The 16,917-nt window shown below is 46.3% G+C and overlaps 2 protein-coding genes across 3 annotated transcripts in view; one reads left to right on the top strand and one right to left on the bottom strand.

The window, feature by feature from the left end:
* The window catches only part of LOC119188194 (26S proteasome regulatory subunit 8), a 34,282-nt gene extending 21,561 nt beyond the window's left edge, over positions 1–12,721 (bottom strand). The window contains exons 1-6 of one of the 2 annotated variants that reach the window (XM_037436121.2): positions 12,583–12,721; positions 12,126–12,197; positions 11,984–12,053; positions 10,930–11,027; positions 3,892–4,017; positions 1,036–1,197 (exon numbers count right to left, since the gene is read on the bottom strand). In XM_037436121.2, the coding sequence (XP_037292018.2) occupies positions 1,036–1,197; positions 3,892–4,017; positions 10,930–11,027; positions 11,984–12,053; positions 12,126–12,197; positions 12,583–12,624 (570 nt within the window). In that variant the 5' untranslated portion in view covers positions 12,625–12,721. Of the gene's footprint in view, positions 1–1,035; positions 1,198–3,891; positions 4,018–10,929; positions 11,028–11,983; positions 12,054–12,125; positions 12,198–12,298; positions 12,482–12,582 lie in introns of those variants that run through there. The other variant, XM_075894842.1, reaches the window with a different exon arrangement.
* Positions 12,722–13,178: 457 nt separating this feature from the next.
* On the top strand, positions 13,179–16,311 carry Chpf (Chondroitin polymerizing factor). Its single transcript, XM_037436120.2, has 2 exons — positions 13,179–14,131; positions 14,221–16,311. Exons 1-2 carry the CDS (start codon positions 13,319–13,321, stop codon positions 15,718–15,720), a joined length of 2,313 nt encoding a protein of 770 aa, XP_037292017.2. The 5' UTR covers positions 13,179–13,318; the 3' UTR covers positions 15,721–16,311.
* Positions 16,312–16,917: the final 606 nt, after the last annotated feature.

Here is a 16,917-nt window from a genome sequence, read left to right as displayed (position 1 = left end):
CTGCCGAAGAGTTCTTGGAAACCAAGGTCATCAAAGATCATCGGACGTGCGGAAAATCTTGATGACGTGTGCGAAACGTCGGTGCAGTGAGTTTTTGACAATATTTGGGCATCGTGTAGACTGTGCCCTCTCCACGTGCAATGTGTGGTGTCTTTCCATGCCTTCGTGGGTGGAGCACCTAGACCATCGAGCGGTGCATTGGCTGAAGCCACGGACAATGGCCCAGGGTTGGCAACACGGCGCTATATAAGCGGAACACTTTTTCACCTCCTTTCAAATTTTCAGTTACTAACCATGTAAATAAATTGTTGTTTTTACGAGCGCCTCATTTGACTTGTCCGACGATGGGTCCTAGGACGGGGGCCCGCTACCAAACTGAGACCCGCGGGACCCGGAGTCGCAACAACACCAAGGCACCTACTGACTACCATGCAATCAATGCTATTTAAAGAGCAGACGAGGTCATTTCAGCTCTTGAGGAAACTGAAAAGCATTGGTTCTTCTGCACAATTTTTTGGCCACTAAGGAGCTTGAAAAATCAGACACTGAATGCATGACCAACAGGCACAAAGCACTCCTCGAAACTTGACAAGCACAGTCTTCTGACCTCCAGTGGCATTATTTATTTATTTTTTTTACCCTCAGGGCTAAATGGCATTACAGAGGGGGTTGGGCTATTTACAATAAAAGATTTAAATGAACAAAAAGCAGTGAATACGGTTAGATCGTAAAAATAAATATCTTGAAAGTGTGATGTCTGCTAATATACTACATAATAATACATGTTAAGTAATACAACACCGAACCCAATTATACAATGTTAGCTATTGCAACAAAAAGAATTTATTACACAATGTCAGCTAATGAAACACGGAACAAGTTGTTCACCGACTCTACTGCAGGTGGTGAAGCAGAGAAGCATTTCTTGTCAGTTGCTTATAATGTCTCTTCAGTTCAAAAGTCTACAGATCTGACCAGCGTGTAAAAAAACACGGAAAAGAAAAAGAAAACAAAAAAGTTGGGTTAGAAGATTACCTTGGGCTGCGCAATGCCCAGTGCTTCAAAAAGCTCCGGGTGCTTGACGGGTAGTTCAATAACCTCCTTAATCTCCTTAATCTGCTTGTCGAGACCTCCCACCATTTCATAGGTAGAGTCGGGCACCTTCTCTACCATCATAAGGCTTACCAAGGGGTCCACCTGAAAAATAGCCAGATGGTCATTATCAACCTGAATTTGAGGCAAGATCCAAGTTTTTCTTACACGGAGGAAGCCTTCCGCAATCGAAATGGTAAAGATGATATGAGGCTTCTTTCATGATAAAAAAACACATTACTTTTTGAAACAATGAACTTGGATGGCCTAGCTTACATATTTATAAAGGAGGATGAATTTACTATTTTCCAAAAGAATTTTCAATAAATGAAAGCAATGCACACTGCCCTTACACTTAAAGGGCCAGTAAACAACCCCAAGGTACAAAAGTTGTTATAAACAGAAATATGTGCATTTTTGCTTTGTGAACATGCTGCTCCAAGAATTCTGCAAATACGTGCTATATTAAGAAAGTTACAGAGGTTAGAAAATCAGCTGGTTTCAAATTTTTACGTAGCCTCGCCACTATTCTCCCTCAAAGGATGGGGACGGTGTAGCCCATCATCGTGACTGGTTTAGACTAATCGAGGAGCTGCATGCTACATCATCATGTCACAGATCGGCGACTTTGCACACTGCGCATGAAACGAGGACTGGTCGTAGGAAAAAAGCGGGGGAATAGTTTATCGAAACGAAGGCTCTGCGCAGCGTGCAATATTCGGAAAAGGTGGTTGCCATGGTCTACTCTATGAATTGCCGAGCTTCTTTGCGGGGTGTAAAAAAAACGTCAGAGCCTGTTGACTGGCTCTTTAAAGGTAGGACAAAGACATCCTGACAACTATTACTATAATGCCATTACACTTTGCATTTGGACGATTTTTTGTGATCTCAATACCAACTAGGCATTCAAACATAATTTAATTTAATGAATTGTCCTTTCAACATCAGATCTATATTCGCTTCATTTTGATCATTATCGTGACTGGCGATAAAGCACACACACGTTTTCGTTGGGCATGATATCATTGGTAATGTAATGAATCTGAATGACGGACGCTCTGCTGGTAATGAAAAAGACGAGGATGATCGGTGGCTGTAGTAAAAGCTCGCGCACGCCGCTCGCCATTAGCCAGACCTGCCTGATAAAGCACATTTTGCCAAGCTGCGTCTGAACCTTTCTCGACGTACAACACCTTTATTTTAGTAACATCGTTACCACACATGAATAGTTAATTACTCTGCAGTGAGTTGTACTTGTCCTTCGAAGAGCGTGCTGACAGTTAATGCTGTCTATTTTTTATTGTTTCAGGTTTATTCATTTCTTTCATCTCATAATAGTTACATTTCACTTCAAAACTACAAGTAACATCCTAAATGGTCTCCTTGGCTTCTTTATTTGTTGGTTTAATACATTAGTGTAAAATCAAAAGCAGGCCCCTGCATTTTCCTTTTTTTTTTTGTTTAACATGAAACTGAACATGAAAGCGATGAGGAATTTCGCAAGTTTACACAGCTAGCAATGCATGCTCATTTATGGTTATGTCTGCAAATTGGCATATTAAAGCGACAACAGTACCACATGATTATGAGGCATGCTTAAGTGGGGAACTACAGAAATAATTTTCAACATCTGAGGTTCTTAAAGTGCAACTAAAGGAGCCCGACACGAATTTTAAAAATATTTCAATCGCTGCTCTAAATAATGACATTGACGTCAGGAACCATAAAAAGAGAATTGTGGTGCCTGAGAATGCATCAGGTATCTTTTTTAATACTGCTACCTTAAAAACCCTTTCACTTTCGATATTGACGGGGCAGCTTCTCAGCGACGTGCTGGGACGTCATCACAGTGCGACGTCATGAAGAGACGGCGGCAGATCTGTCATCTGCTTGTAGTGCACATAAACAACGAGTGAATTTCCATTCAGCGACCTCAAAAGTGATTTCTGGCTGCATGCAGGACACATAGTTTGCAAACTCAGTAGAACTGTGTTGACTCGTCGGCATAACGTCCGTTGTGCCGGCACCGGCTTGCAGACACTCAGCCACGCAAACTTTAAAAGCAAAGTAAAGATTTCATATGGATTTCCTGACTACGGTTTGTGGAGAGCATTAACATGCATACCAAGGAAACGAATAATATCCTTTCCATGAAGTCTCAATCATTTCAGTACTGCTATAAATCTGAGCAAATAGATGTTTTTGTATTTCGCACCCCATAAAATGCAGTTGACATGGTCAGGAATCAAACCCATGCCCTTAAGCTAAACAGCACAACCTCTCAGTTGCTAGGCTGCCATGGCAGGCCTCTAATAAACAACTGAAACCGGTTTGAAAACACGGCTTAGCTTCCACAGCTAAATTACCTTGCACAATAATAAAAAGAGTGATTGGCATTTTTTAATCATCTAAGAGGCACAGGATCAACCCTCACACCCCAATAATCCCTATACATAATGGTGAGGTTACAATTACTGAAGAAAGTTGTCAGCAAATTGTACTGTTGTAATGATGTGAGCATGCATTATAAGTTCAGTGGCAATATACTAAACTGGCATAAATATAGTCAGGGGCGTAGGCAAAAATATTTTGGGGGGGGGGGGGGGGCACTATCTTGATCTGAAGAGGGTCGGGCACGCAAATTGTCATTTTGCACTATACCTATGTATGCCATGGCAAAAAAAGTTTCGAGGTGGGTGGGGGGGGAGGAAGTGACACGAGCCCGGTATGCCACCTTCTGGCTACGCCACTATAGTAAGAGAGCAATGGTGATATAAAGTACTAAAACATTCCACTCGCCTTGTTTGGTAATATCTTGTGTAGCGTGTAACTGTCATTCCGCAGAGCTACCCTGCTGTTGGGCGTTACATTAGCAATGTCAATGTTTTTGTCAATGTCTACTACAAACTTTCCTTCGGGGTGGACCTGCAAGAAAAAATACAAAAAGATACACGTTAAGTGCTCAAATTAAAACAGCACCCTCGCTAGTTGAAACAGCGAGTGCCCTCATGATAGAAACTGCACCAAACCTGGAGTGCTCACTCGAATAAAATGATAGCTGTTGCAATTTCTCACCATACAGTAGTTGAAAATGCACTAAATTCATAAGTGTGCTGTGAATACCTCAATCTTCTCCAAACCTACAAGTGAGTTTATAGCTGTGGGAAATCTGTAAATCCCCCTTGTATGTTATTTTTCAGGCACAACGTTTTTCACATAAAAAGAACCAGATTTTTTTTTTGTACAATGCAAGTGACAAAATCTAATGACATATGGTCTGAAGCCACGTGGTGCTCATTTGGGTGTTTCTATTACACCTGATTAATTAATTAACTAAAATCTGTTACAAAGCATGTTTGATGTTAACTTTAGGGCCAAGCGTGATGCATTACGCTGTAGAGCATATTCCAAAACAACCATTACAAAGTTTTGAGGCAGCAAACATGAGTGAATTAGAGAGAGAGAGAGAAGTAAACGTTTATTTTGAAACAATGCCCCGAGCAATGCCCGGTGTCACCCTGAGGTGGGAGGGCTCCTTAGTCCAGGAACCCTCTGGCTTCTACTGCCCTCTTGGCCCTGGCGACGAGTTGTTGTTGCTCTTCCAGGTCCTCGAGGGCGAGCTTCGCCTCCCACGTTTGGGTTAGGTCTTCGTTCGTCCGTCCTGCTTCGTTATCAGTCATGTGTTGTTGCAGATTACGTCTGGCAATACACTGGCATGCAAGAAGCAAGTGCGCCAGGGTGTCCGGTACATTGCAAAGCGGGCACATAGAGCTATATCTCGTTGGGTAGAGACGGTGCATTAGGGCCCTATGTGTGTATGTGCTGCTTTGCAGGCGTCTCAGTATTACGCTTTCCTCTTTTGTCAGTTTTGGGTGTGGCGAAGGGTATACTCGTCGCTCCAGCCTGTAATGCTGGAGTAACGATGAGTAGGTGTTTTGAACAATTTCCGTCTCTTCAATGACGGGTCGAATGTCCTGTGGGCCGGGGGCAGCCCCCGGCTGACGTGCTCGCGGGCAGCGGCGTGGGCCGCTTCATTTCCCTGCAGACCCTCGTGTCCTGGCACCCATAATACACAAGTGTATGAGATTGGAGTTCTTCGCCGTTTCAAAATATTGATGGCATTGGCTGAGATACGGCCCTTAGCAAAATTCTTGCAGGTGGCTTGTGAGTCGGTGAAAATCACCGCGGCGTCTGTACATGTTGTGGTTGCTAGAGCGATTGCCGATTCTTCTGCGGCGTCTGAATTGAGTGTGTTGACCGTGGCCGACGCTAATTCTCGGCCTTGAGAATCGACTACGCTGACAGCGTACGCGTTTCTATGCGGATACTTGGCCGCGTCAGTGTAGCGGGCGTCCGGGTCTTGCTTGAACTTTCGTCGAATAGCGTTGGCTCTAGCCTTGCGTCTACTTTTGTGGAAAGTAGGATGCATGTTGCGTGGAATAGGTGCGATTGGACAGCGACTCTCTAATGTACAGCGGGATGCGCTTTTTCCGGTCTGCATCGGCGATGAACGTGTCGCTGTAGTTGAGGTACCGGAGCACCGACCTCCCCGTGGGCGTCAGCTTGAGCCTCTCCAGGAGACTTTTCCTATGCGCTTCGATGAGCTCTTGCCACATGTTGTGGACGCCCATCTTTAGGAGACGTGTGGTAGAGGCCATTGGCGGAAGTCCCAGGGCTACTTTAGTGGCCTTTCTTATCATGATATTAAGTTTTTCAATTTCAGCTGTTTTCAAATTCAGGTACGGCGTGCCGTTCGTGATGCGGCTGGTGAACAGAGCTTGCATTATACGTAGCGTGTCGTGCTCTTCGAGTACGTTTCGTTGATTTGCGATCCTCTTGACGAGGTGAGTGAGTTGTGATAGTGTCCGTTGTAGTCTCGGTATGATGGCAGCTCTTGATCCATCCTTGTAGATGTGAACTCCAAGCACTCGCAGGGTCTCGACTTTTGGAATTAAGGTCCCTTTCAGCGTTACACTAGGGTCGGGCTCGTCGTATAGAGGGGGTCTGCCTCTTGTCCTCACTTTGAGGACGAGGTGCTCGGATTCCTCGGGGGCACAGCAGAGACCGCAGTTTCTGAGATACCGTTCGATGGCATCTACGACGGTTTGTAGGCAGGTCTCTTGTCTCCCAGTGTTCGAAGCCCTGGTCCAGAGCGTGATGTCATCAGCGTAGATCGCGTGCCGTAAATCAGGTATTTTGTCGAGAATTTTTGGCAGATTGATCATAGCCACATTGAAAAGTAACGGCGAGATGACCGAACCCTGCGGCGTTCCTTTTTCCGGTAGTTGGAAGCTTTTGCTGCGGATGTTGCATATGCCCACAGTTGCTGTGTGGTCTGTCAGAAAGTTTCTGACATACGTGTAGGTTTTAATGCCGCAGCCAACGCCTTCTAGGTTGTTGAGGATCGCGTCGTGGCTGACGTTATCGAAGGCCGCCTTGACGTCAACTCCGAGTATGGAGTACTTTCTTCGATGGGTGAGGTGATCAGGGAGGTCTTCTTTGAGTAGTAAGAGCACGTCGTGCGTTGAAAGATGCTGCCTGAAGCCAAACATGGTGTCCGGTAGGTGTCCACTATCTTCCAGGTACTGGGTTAAGCGGTTGTGCATCATGTGTTCGAACAGCTTTCCCACGCACGAGGTGAGAGAAATCGGGCGTATGTTCTCGATGCCGACTGGTTTGTTAGGCTTAGGGACCATGGTGATTTCTGAGTGCTTCCATACCGCAGGTAGCTCTCCTTTATCCCAGCAGTCGTCGGAGGAGAGCCGTGGTGGCCTGGTGCGGTAGGTTGCGAAAGTGCTTGTTGACAATCCTGTCTATTCCGGGGCTGGTATTTCTTGTCAACTTCGTTAGGGCTGTGCCAGCTCAGCCAAGCTGAAGGGCCGGTCGAGTTCAGTGTTTGGTGTGCCAGCGTATTCTTTGGTGTGAATTGAAGCCCCAGAGGGTGCATCGCCACAGAGCTTCTTTTGTAATTCTTCTAGGAGGTGTTCTTCTGTACCGGCGTAGTTTCGAATAAGCCTCTGAAGGTGCTGCTTCTGTGCTGCTTTGGAGGGTTGCGTGGCTAGAAGTGTGCCTAGCAGATGCCAGGTCTTCTTGGTGCTCAGAATCCCCTGCAGCTTGTCACAGAAAGCATGCCAGTTCTGCCTGGCCAATCGGTTCGCATAATCTTGAGCTTGCTCGGTGAGGAGAGAAATGCGTTTCCGTAACTTTGTTTAATTTTTGCCGCTTCCACCGTTTTAGAAGTCCTCTTCTAGCCTCCCAAAGGTGGAGGAGATGTGCGTCGACGGCGGGTGTATCGACGTCAAGCTGTATGTCCTTAGTGTAGCGTTCGGCTATTTTGAGCACATTCTTAAACCAGTCTTCAATGTCGATTATGGTGGCTTCAACGTCGAGGTCATTCCTAAAGGATTGCCATTCCGTTAACCGCGCTATTCCAGTGTTGGTCTGCTTACGAGTGTGCGCTACGGAGAGTTGGATGATGTGATGATCACTACCTAAAGTTTCCGGTAGCACACTCCACTCTGCCCTAGTGACGTTCGCCGTAAATGTAAGATCTGGATTTGTTTCCCTGGAGACGCTGTTCCCGATTCTCGTCTTCTGCAGAGGGTCATTCCACAGGATTAGTCTGTGATGTTGAGCAGTATCGTGCACCCTAGAACCTTTCCTCGTGGTGATATGATACCCCATGCCGTGTGAGAGGCATTAAAGTCTCCCATTATTATGATCTGGTGGCCATTCGTGTGCTTCCTGATTTCTCGTATGAAGTGATCGAAGTCTGGTAGTTGGTCTCGTGGGGGGCTGTATATATTAGTTAGGAAAAAACTTTGCTGCGTCTTTCGTTCCGGCAGAATCTCTATTAAGGTATGCTCTATCTGAGTGTCCTCGATTTCGTGTTTTTGCGTTGAAAGTGCTTTCTTGACAAGTATGGCAGTGCGTTGGGTTTGTGCACAGGTCGTGTACACTTGCAGTCGTACGTTCTGCGTGTTGGTTTCCTGAAGAGCAATGATCTCTGGTTGGTTAAGCTTGATGAATTCTTGTAGGCTTGCGTATCGAGAGCGGTATGACCGACAGTTCCATTGCCATATGCGTAAAGTTGAATGCTGGTTCTTATACTTATGGTTAGGGACTGCCATCTACAATCGATTCGATGTCACGCCTGCCATCGCTACTCGGCGAGACTGAGCGAGAGGCATTGTGACTGTTCGTTCGTGCCTTTTTCCGAGTCATTTGGCGTGGGTTGTTCAAGCTGTCGAACTGTGCCATGGTTACGTAAGTTTTCTTCACGTGCGCGATGAAATTGTTGACTTGCGCAGCAATCCCATCAATTTTGGCATTAAGCGTGGTGATCTTGTGTTCAAACATTGAGGCTGTTTTTTCTATTGCAGACTGGACAATCTTTTACATCGTGGCGTGCATGTTATTCATGAAAGATTCTTCGAATATTGTGCACCTTGCGTTCACTAGGGCTTGGACGCCTACCTTGGTCAGCGTCGTTGCCGGCTCTGTGCTTGAGTTTGCTTGTTCTTATATTGTTGTTCTGCATTGTCCGAATGTCCTTGCTCATGCGTGCACTTTTCAAGTAGTTTGTCAATGAGCTCTTGTTGTCGTTTTTGACTCTGAAGCAGTTTATTTATGAGGCTTTGTTGGCTTTGCAGTTGGCTGTGCTGATTCTGGAGCTTTTTTTTGCTGGTTTTTCAGTCTTATCTTCGAGAACCTGTATGGATGAGGAGTCCGACTTCAAGGAGGTTAAGCTGCTGCTGTCATTAGATCCACTTGCCATGGCAGCGTAGCACGCACGTTTAACGGAACGCGAGCGAGAGCGCGAACTGGAACGCAGTATTGATTTGGATCTACTGCGCGCAGAGACGGAACGCGTGCGAGAGTGTGAGCGCGAACTCGAACGCAATATTGACTTAGAACTGCTGCGCGTGGAGACGCGGCCCTCATTGTTACTGTTAGAGGTAGCGGCCGATATGCTAACCTCAGGGAACTCTTCTCCGCTGGCGTTCCAGTTGTTGTCTATTTCTTGAAGCCTGTTGAGGCGCTGTTGTCTTACGTTGAAGAGTGGTGGGCTAGGCTTTAGTCTCCTTTTACATTCTTTACTTGCTGTTTCGTGTCCTTCCCCGCAGATCTTGCAGATGGGTGCGCATTCATGTCCCTGCGTTTGTCCGGCCTTGCCACATTTATAGCAGAAATCCGGGATAGGTTTCGGACAGACATCCTGGCGGTGACCCGTATTGCCACAAGCTCGGCAATACTGCACTGACTTACGATATGGTCTGCAGCGGAAGTCTACACTCTGGAAAATTATGTAGTAGGGAACGTGCGGTCCTTCACAGAAGACCACTGCCGTGGTCGATTGACCTAGCATTCGGGCGTGAACTGTGTATCTTGCCGGTGCCCAATTCCAGCCATGAGTTCTGCGGTGCTCGTACTGGGTATCAAGCCACTGATGACGCCTCTGGAGACATCGTCAGGTGTTCTGATGTTGCCGTTCACAGTGTAAAAATTTCCTCCAAGCTGTATTTTCTGGATGCTTACCAACTTCTTGGCGTCTTCTTTGGCGGCGGTGCTTGTGATGATTAGGTTTTCCATTCTCTTGACTGGTAGTTGGTCTCGTGGGGGGCTGTATATATTGGCGTACCTTGTCGTTAAAGTCTTGCTGTGATAGTCCACTCACTCTGCCGATGGCATGCGTGACAGCAACGGTGTTCCATTTGGCGAGGTGAAGACCTGCTTCCGGGCGGTAGACGATCTTGAAGTCATCGAGAGGCAGAGGTGGCATCTTGGGCCTGCGTTGTTGCTGCGTTGGTGATGACTTTAGCGTCTGCTCATTGATAGGTGGCTGCTCTGTGGGTTGGTTGGCCGGTGACCTTGGATTGGCGACAGCCTTCTTGTCTTTCTTATTTCTTGTGATCCAAGCGCTTTCCGTTGCAATTGTTCTGCCACTGCCAGCGTCATAGGTCCACGAATTTTCTGTTGTTTCGTTTGCGTCCACTTGGTCAGTTTGCATTGTATTTTCTTCGCCTTGCTGATTTCTTTGCATTTCGCTTGCTGCGGCTGCGTCTCTGCTCATTCTAAGCTTTTCGCCACGGTGAGCGCGAGCGCTCGTGCCGTGCCGTCAGGAACGCCTGAGCACGTTGTGCACGCGCCGCGCGGCTTTGCTCAGGAACGAACTTGGCGTGAGGCTTAATAAACTGGACGCGCGCTTGTCAGGAATTGTCTTATATCTTGAGACAGGATGCACTCACCCAAAAGAAGCTGGTGTCCGCCGATTCCTCGTGTCTTGGCAGCTGAGGCTGTGATTGGGTTCGTCACTGGCCTTATTTCGGGTTAAAAAGCACGAAAAGCAGGAGCCCATGTGAGACGCGTCTGGTCTATACGGCCCCCTAGCGGTGGATCACTCTGAGTGAATTATTTTACATGTAAAACGAACACTGCAAAATATGAACTAACATATCGTAGCACTCTTAACCATGCTTCAAGTGAGACGCACGTGTGCATGAAATGTGGCAAAATGAGCAGTCTTGGCTCTAGGCATCACTTATGCACATACTTACTGGCAAAGACAAGTTTTTGACATGTCTGCACATGTAACCGAGAGCAACATGTGCCTTTCAGTACCAAAGCATTGGTGTGCACCCACAACAAAAATAGTTGCAGTTGTCAGAGACCTGAAAGAATAAACTACACCTGAATAATCAGTGAGTGAAGCTTGACCATACCTTATTTCTAGCACGTTGCTTACCTGGACATGTACTTTCATCAAAAAATTATACCAGAGAACATAAAAAATTTGCCGTATTTAAGTAGCTACCGTAATAAACTTTTTAGACCCACCTTGACGAGCACTTTCTTTTTGTCCATTGGTTTGACCACTTCACCAACGTAGGATCCCTGTTCTTGAAGCAACTGCAGCTCTTCACGAAGCATTCTCACTGCAAGTAGACAAGGACAAATGCTGACAGTGTAACACAGCAAACATAAATATGATAAGACCGTTCACACCACTGCAAGCCTTAATTTAATTTTATGCACATTAAAAAAAAAAAGACTATCCCTCGCACATAATGTCAGAAGCAGAGTATTATGAATGCTAGCTGCTTGATTACAAAGGTAACGCCAAAGAATGTCCCTTTAACAACACTGTGTGGATAAAACTGAATCATTTAATAGGATTGTATGCATGAGCCGTCATACTCACGCACAAGTACACAAACACATATTCTACCCCGACCTCACTATTAGGCTATGAGGATTGGCAAATCATGTGGGTGTTGACACGTTTTAGAGTGAAAGTAAGCTAATGTGAATGCATGTACTTAGTGTTTGCACAATGAATGAAGACATAAAAAGTGTCACAACTGCCACGCAAGATTATCGAGATAGCCACGAACCTGGCCACCCAAGGAGATGCTGCCTCCGATGCAAGTGCTTAGGCCAAAATAACGACAACATGATGTCAACCGAATACCAGGGAAACGAAAGCATAACTTGGCTCCAAATTGACGCGTTTAATTCTGCAAGTACTTTAGCAGTGCGTGGTTTGTAATGAGCGGACGAGGACGCGAGCACGAGTAAGACCGCCTGCTGGTAAGCGTGAATGAAGCGCTGAGTGCGAACGGATAGAAGTACACAATAGTGACTGCGGCCAGCAATAGTGTTTACCTAGCTAGCGATAGTACTTGCTAGTATGAATAAGTATCAGCTTGTTCCGGTGCTTCATGAGTGCGTTACAGCTATTAGCTTCCACTGGTTTGGGACGTTAAACCCCACACATCAATCATCAAATCAAGCTTCCACACAGGTGGTACTGACTAGCAGCGAGTGCGATGGTTGCGATTACAGCACTTCGACGGCACTGCATTAAAACAAAAAGCGTAAAAGGACAAACCTTTGGCGTTGAGTTCGTTTCTTTGAGCTTGCAATCGCCTAAGATTTTGCGTCTTGTCGGAAACCACGAGCTGAAATTCAAGAAGCAATCAGACTTCATACAAGTTACTTCACGGTCAACCGAGAAACGAAACAATCCTCACCTGGAGCTCTTCTATCTTAGTTATGTAGTACTGCTTCAGCCCGTCTCCTTTCGACGCCCCATCGACCTCCATCTGAAAATATGGTGATCGTTACTAATCCAGCAACACAACCACCGAGCCAGGACGGCACGCCGGACGGGTCGGTGACACGACCGCTCATGTTATGTGCTTACCTTCTTAACAGGTTTGCGGACCTAAAGACACCGTTTAATATTAGCCAAATCATTGCACGCGACTTACGTGATGTCATTAAACACTGTGTGTTTAAAACAGTGAAGTCAATGCAGGCTGCAGTAACAAGCGGGCAATGACTGGCACAAATTAGTAACCGAAATTGAGGTTTCCCTGCACGGCTGCTACGAACACGAACAAAAAATAAGCCGCCAAGGAAGTTTCTGTGCTTCGAAACAGAGAAACAAAGCGACATAAAACCAACAACCGAGAGAATAATACATACTTTCACGGGCACCGAATCGTCTACGATAGCTGCAGCCGCCATGTTTCACTACTGGATCATTGACTGGATACAAACAAAAAACAAAACCAAACTAGCCAAACCCAAGCTACAAAGACCAAAGCAATAAGTTTACACTACAACACAAACATTATTTAATAATTGACAAATAAAGCCAAGCAACTATTAAACAGTAATTGATATTGTGACTGGAATTTATAAGCTTAATTAACATATTATTTTTAGCTTTATGTAGCAGGCATTTCAATTTTTAGTTAAAAAATGTTTTTTGTTATATAAACGCTATTAAAACACTCAAAATACGTCATACTTACTCAACAATAAACCAACTGAAAGCATTATCATCATCACAATTTTGTTTGTTCCATCATCATCAATAATTTTGTGCAGGTGCACTAGAGGCAGCTGGTGGCAGAAAAACGTAAGAAAGCTCAAAAGCTCGCGCGACGTGCAAGAGCGGCAAATAAAGAGCAGCAAGAGCTGCGAGAGCGCGGGGAGTTTTCGAGTTGGCTGCTCGAGGATCAGTGAAAGTCTCGAGTCTGTGGAGGGGAGCTTTGTCAAGCGGAGGAGGTGATGCAGCGGTGCCTGCACGCGACGTTTTCTGCTATCGCGATGTTACTACCGAGACAAAGTACTGCGTAATTTTGTGTGTTTCAACCAGTGCTCTCGCCCCAGTCGTGCCGAGCAGTGCCGATGTTTCTGAATCGGACAGGCACAGATGATACTCTTCGGCAGGCGGTCGTCCAGAGTCGTGCTTCACAAGAAACTCGTGCCAATCGGAATATGCTTCGGAATCGTGCTCTCGTTGACGGCCGTGCCGTTCATGGGCTGTCAGCGGCGGAAGTCGCCGCCCTCCGCAAAGGACGGCTTCTCGCTCTGGCAGTCGGCGCCGGTAGACGACGAAGACTTCGAGCCAGTGTTGCGCTTGGAAGGCCGCTCCAAGACTTCTCAGGCCAACAGCCCGGAGAAAGTGGCCCTCAAACGACCGCGATTCTACAGCACGGAACTGGAAATACGCGAGAAGCTACTCGTCGTTGTGCTTACGTCGCCAGAGACGGTCGAGACGTTCGGTGCCGCCGTGAACAGAACGCTGTCCAGACATCCCAACAAACTTATTTTTTATTCGTGCGCCTCGGACGGAGAGAGTTCGGCTCCCGCTGCTCCGTCAGTCTTCCAGCTGCCCGGCACGAAGTGCGACTCTCTGGCCTCTCACGTTCTCAAGCATCTCGGCGTCAAGAACACTGCAAAAGACTTCGATTTTGTGTTTCTCATGCGAGATAGCACATACGTGAATGGTGAAAAGCTCGTAAGCATTGCTACGCACGTCAGTGTGAACGTAGAAGTCTTTTTGGGTAGGGCTGCAAACGGAGCCTGTGATCTGGACGCCGGTTTGCTGCTGAGCAATGGGGTATTTAAGAAAGTGCTTGCAAATATCGACTCTTGCTTGGCTGAGAAAGGTGAAATCTTGGATGACAACATTGCCCGGTGCATTGCGAACATTTCGGGAATACCCTGCAGCGATGTCTTTCAGGTAAGCAACTGTTTTTTCAGTATTTTCCTTTACGCGCATGAGATGCTCCCATTGTGATGACAGCCTTTTACGTTGTTTGTGTCTTATAGGACCAACCTTTCTACTCATTGAACCTTGACAAGGACTTGGGCTACATACCAGATCCGGCTACTCTCACAACAAGGAAAGATTTCAGTGCAGTGGTGACTCTATACCCAGTGCTAACGTCGAAGTACTTCTATCGCCTGCACCACCACTTCAGTCTCTACAATCTGCAAAAAGTTAAGAGACAAATTGCATTCACGGAGAAACAGATAGCTGACGTCGCTATTCATCTGCCTAATGACACTATGGGAAGAGTAGAATGGCCTCTTGGTGTTGAGCCAACACTAAAACCACCCAACAGATTTGATGTTATTCGTTCAGTGTACTTTAATGACACCCATTTGTTCTGGAAATCCGACTATGAAGTCACAAGCCTTATTAGTGGAGCCGAAAAGCTTAGTATAGAAGACTTGAAAACTTCTGCGAAGGAATTTCTCCAGCGCTCCTTTCCCAAGAATAACCTAACAATAGTTTCTACCATTGATGGCTATAGAAAGTTTGATCCAACGCGAGGCCTTAGCTATGTGATGTATCTTCTGCTTTGGAATGAAACAGCAAGTGCCGAGACCTGCAGAACCCTGGAATTCTTGCGGCCACTTGGAAAGTCTGAAGTTATCAGCATGCCTTACGTTACAGAGCATACGAGGATAATAATGGTGCTCTTTGTCAAGGAAAAAGAACTGGACCATGTTGCTGTTTTCATTGAAGAGTATGCCAAGACCTGTTTAGAGAAGAACGATAATACTATGCTTTTACTTGCATTCTTGCAACCAGCCGGTGTGCCTGATGTGTTTGGAAACATCCGGAGCTTTGCCGTGTCCAGTTCAAACCGGTTTCGAAAGAGTAATGCTAAGCTTGCAACGATCAGTATTAGAATACCAGAGGATCGGCGGGTTCCCTCAGACTTTGCTCTGATCGACCTTGTTGTGCGAAAGCTGCCACAGGATTCACTTATCCTCCTCTGCCAAACGGGGATGGAGATAAGGACGGACTACTTGAACAGGGTCCGCATGAACACGGTGTCTGGTGTTCAGGTGTTCTTGCCTATTCCATTTACTCAATATCACCCCATCATCACAGAGCAGGACCCCGTCGCTCCAGCATTCCTTGAACTCAAGAGGGAAAATGGTTTCTTTGACAGCAATAATTTCAAGCATTTCAGCTTCTACGTTTCAGACTACTGGCGTCACCGTGCGCTTATTGCCAAAGAAGTGCCTTTAGCACACAGCAGTACAGATCTGACAGCGGACCATTACCACGACCTTACCTTTGGCATTGTGGAACTTTTTCTAGTGTCAAAGCAGCTTCATCTTCTAAGGGCTGTTGAGCCTGAGCTGCGAGTGCGTTACATCTGGAGAGATTGCGGTGACGAGCCCAACCTAAGGGCAGCTGAGAACTGTAAGTTATCTAGACTTTTCTCTGTGGGCAATAGAGGGCAGCAAGCCAAATTTCTCGCCTCTCAAACTACCACACCGGCTGCAGCGGATCTTTCTCCTGGCTCCTGACACCCAGCCAGCTTCAGAAGGGAAATAGCCCCTTTTCAGCATGATCGTCGTCCACTGGCATTCCTGGAAGATCGTTCGACAAGTGGGCGTGTGTATGAGGTGTCTGGACAGCTTCTAGACGTTCATGAACTGCTGTCTTGTTTTTACAGTGGGTGCCTAGAATAATTATTTTCAGTGTTCTTTTATTTTATTTTTATTAATTAATTTTTATCTGTTACGTGTACAGTTTTCTTTTTGTGGTCACAAGGAATACCTACCATTAATTAAGGCTGCCAGTTTTACACTCGATTTCAACAAGCTTCAAAGGCAGGACTTCTGCATTTTAACTGTTTTTATCATATTGCAACGTGCATCAGGACTTGGCCTTTTTTGTTTATAGGTTGCTTGTCTATTTTTATTATGTTCCCATACAACTATGTTCTAGGCTGTTAAATTTAGTGCCGCTCAATCGAGTGTGCTTGTGGAACTGTTTCTAGTGGTTGCTGTGCCTTTTTTATGCTGCGTGTCAACACCTTTGTTGTTGTTGTTGTGATGATGTGTAGCATCACCATTTCTTAAGTCATCACTGTTAATAAACATGCTGCATACTTCTTTCCCTCGTTGTCCTTATATCGATATTTTCTCCTCCACTCCAGGAAATATGTGCTGAGGTTTCCTGTTAATGTTTGCCAGTGTGTCCCGTAGTTTAGCCTACTCTTTGGTGCTGCTGGTTTAGCCAAGCAACGGAATCAAGCAAAATAAAACTGGCGTAAAAATTTCTCCAAATTTTGCTGCCTATTCGTAGCAGCCTGACTGTCCGCATCCCGTCCAACTCGATTTTAGAAGGGCGTGCGTTGGCCACTGGTCTTCGGGATCTGCTTGAGACCGCTTGCAAAGAATTTGCAGCCTCTCGTTCGGCTCGCGCTCCCTTTCACGAGTGGCACCCCACTGCGCTTCAGATTGAAATGACCCTGGCATTCTGCTTCACGTGCTGCTCGGTCTTTTACCCGTGCCCTGGATGCCGCGCGTTACCCGACCTTCCGATGCGACAAGCTCGGCGAGTCGCTCGGAAGTGCGACCGACTTGTGGGCGGGGAAACCTCGCTCGAGCTTTCCCAATCATCGAGTTGCTTGTTAACGCTCGCTCGCGCGTCGCTGCGCGCTTTCCTTGCGCGTAACGTGCAAGGGAAGACATTGGAATGCGATTAATGGTTAACCA

This window comes from Rhipicephalus microplus, chromosome 1 (assembly GCF_043290135.1).
Source record: "Rhipicephalus microplus isolate Deutch F79 chromosome 1, USDA_Rmic, whole genome shotgun sequence".
Classification (NCBI taxonomy): Eukaryota; Metazoa; Arthropoda; class Arachnida; order Ixodida; family Ixodidae; genus Rhipicephalus; species Rhipicephalus microplus.
The sequence above is the reverse complement of the archived record's forward strand: the minus strand, read 5'-3'. Positions and strand labels throughout refer to the sequence as shown.

Bases quoted from the DNA above. Each gene is read 5' to 3' on its own strand.
- Chpf (XM_037436120.2), top strand. From the start codon at position 13,319: ATGATACTCTTCGGCAGGCGGTCGTCCAGAGTCGTGCTTCACAAGAAA. The intron at 14,132-14,220 runs GTAAGCAACTGT...TGTGTCTTATAG, and splicing joins CCTGCAGCGATGTCTTTCAG to GACCAACCTTTCTACTCATT.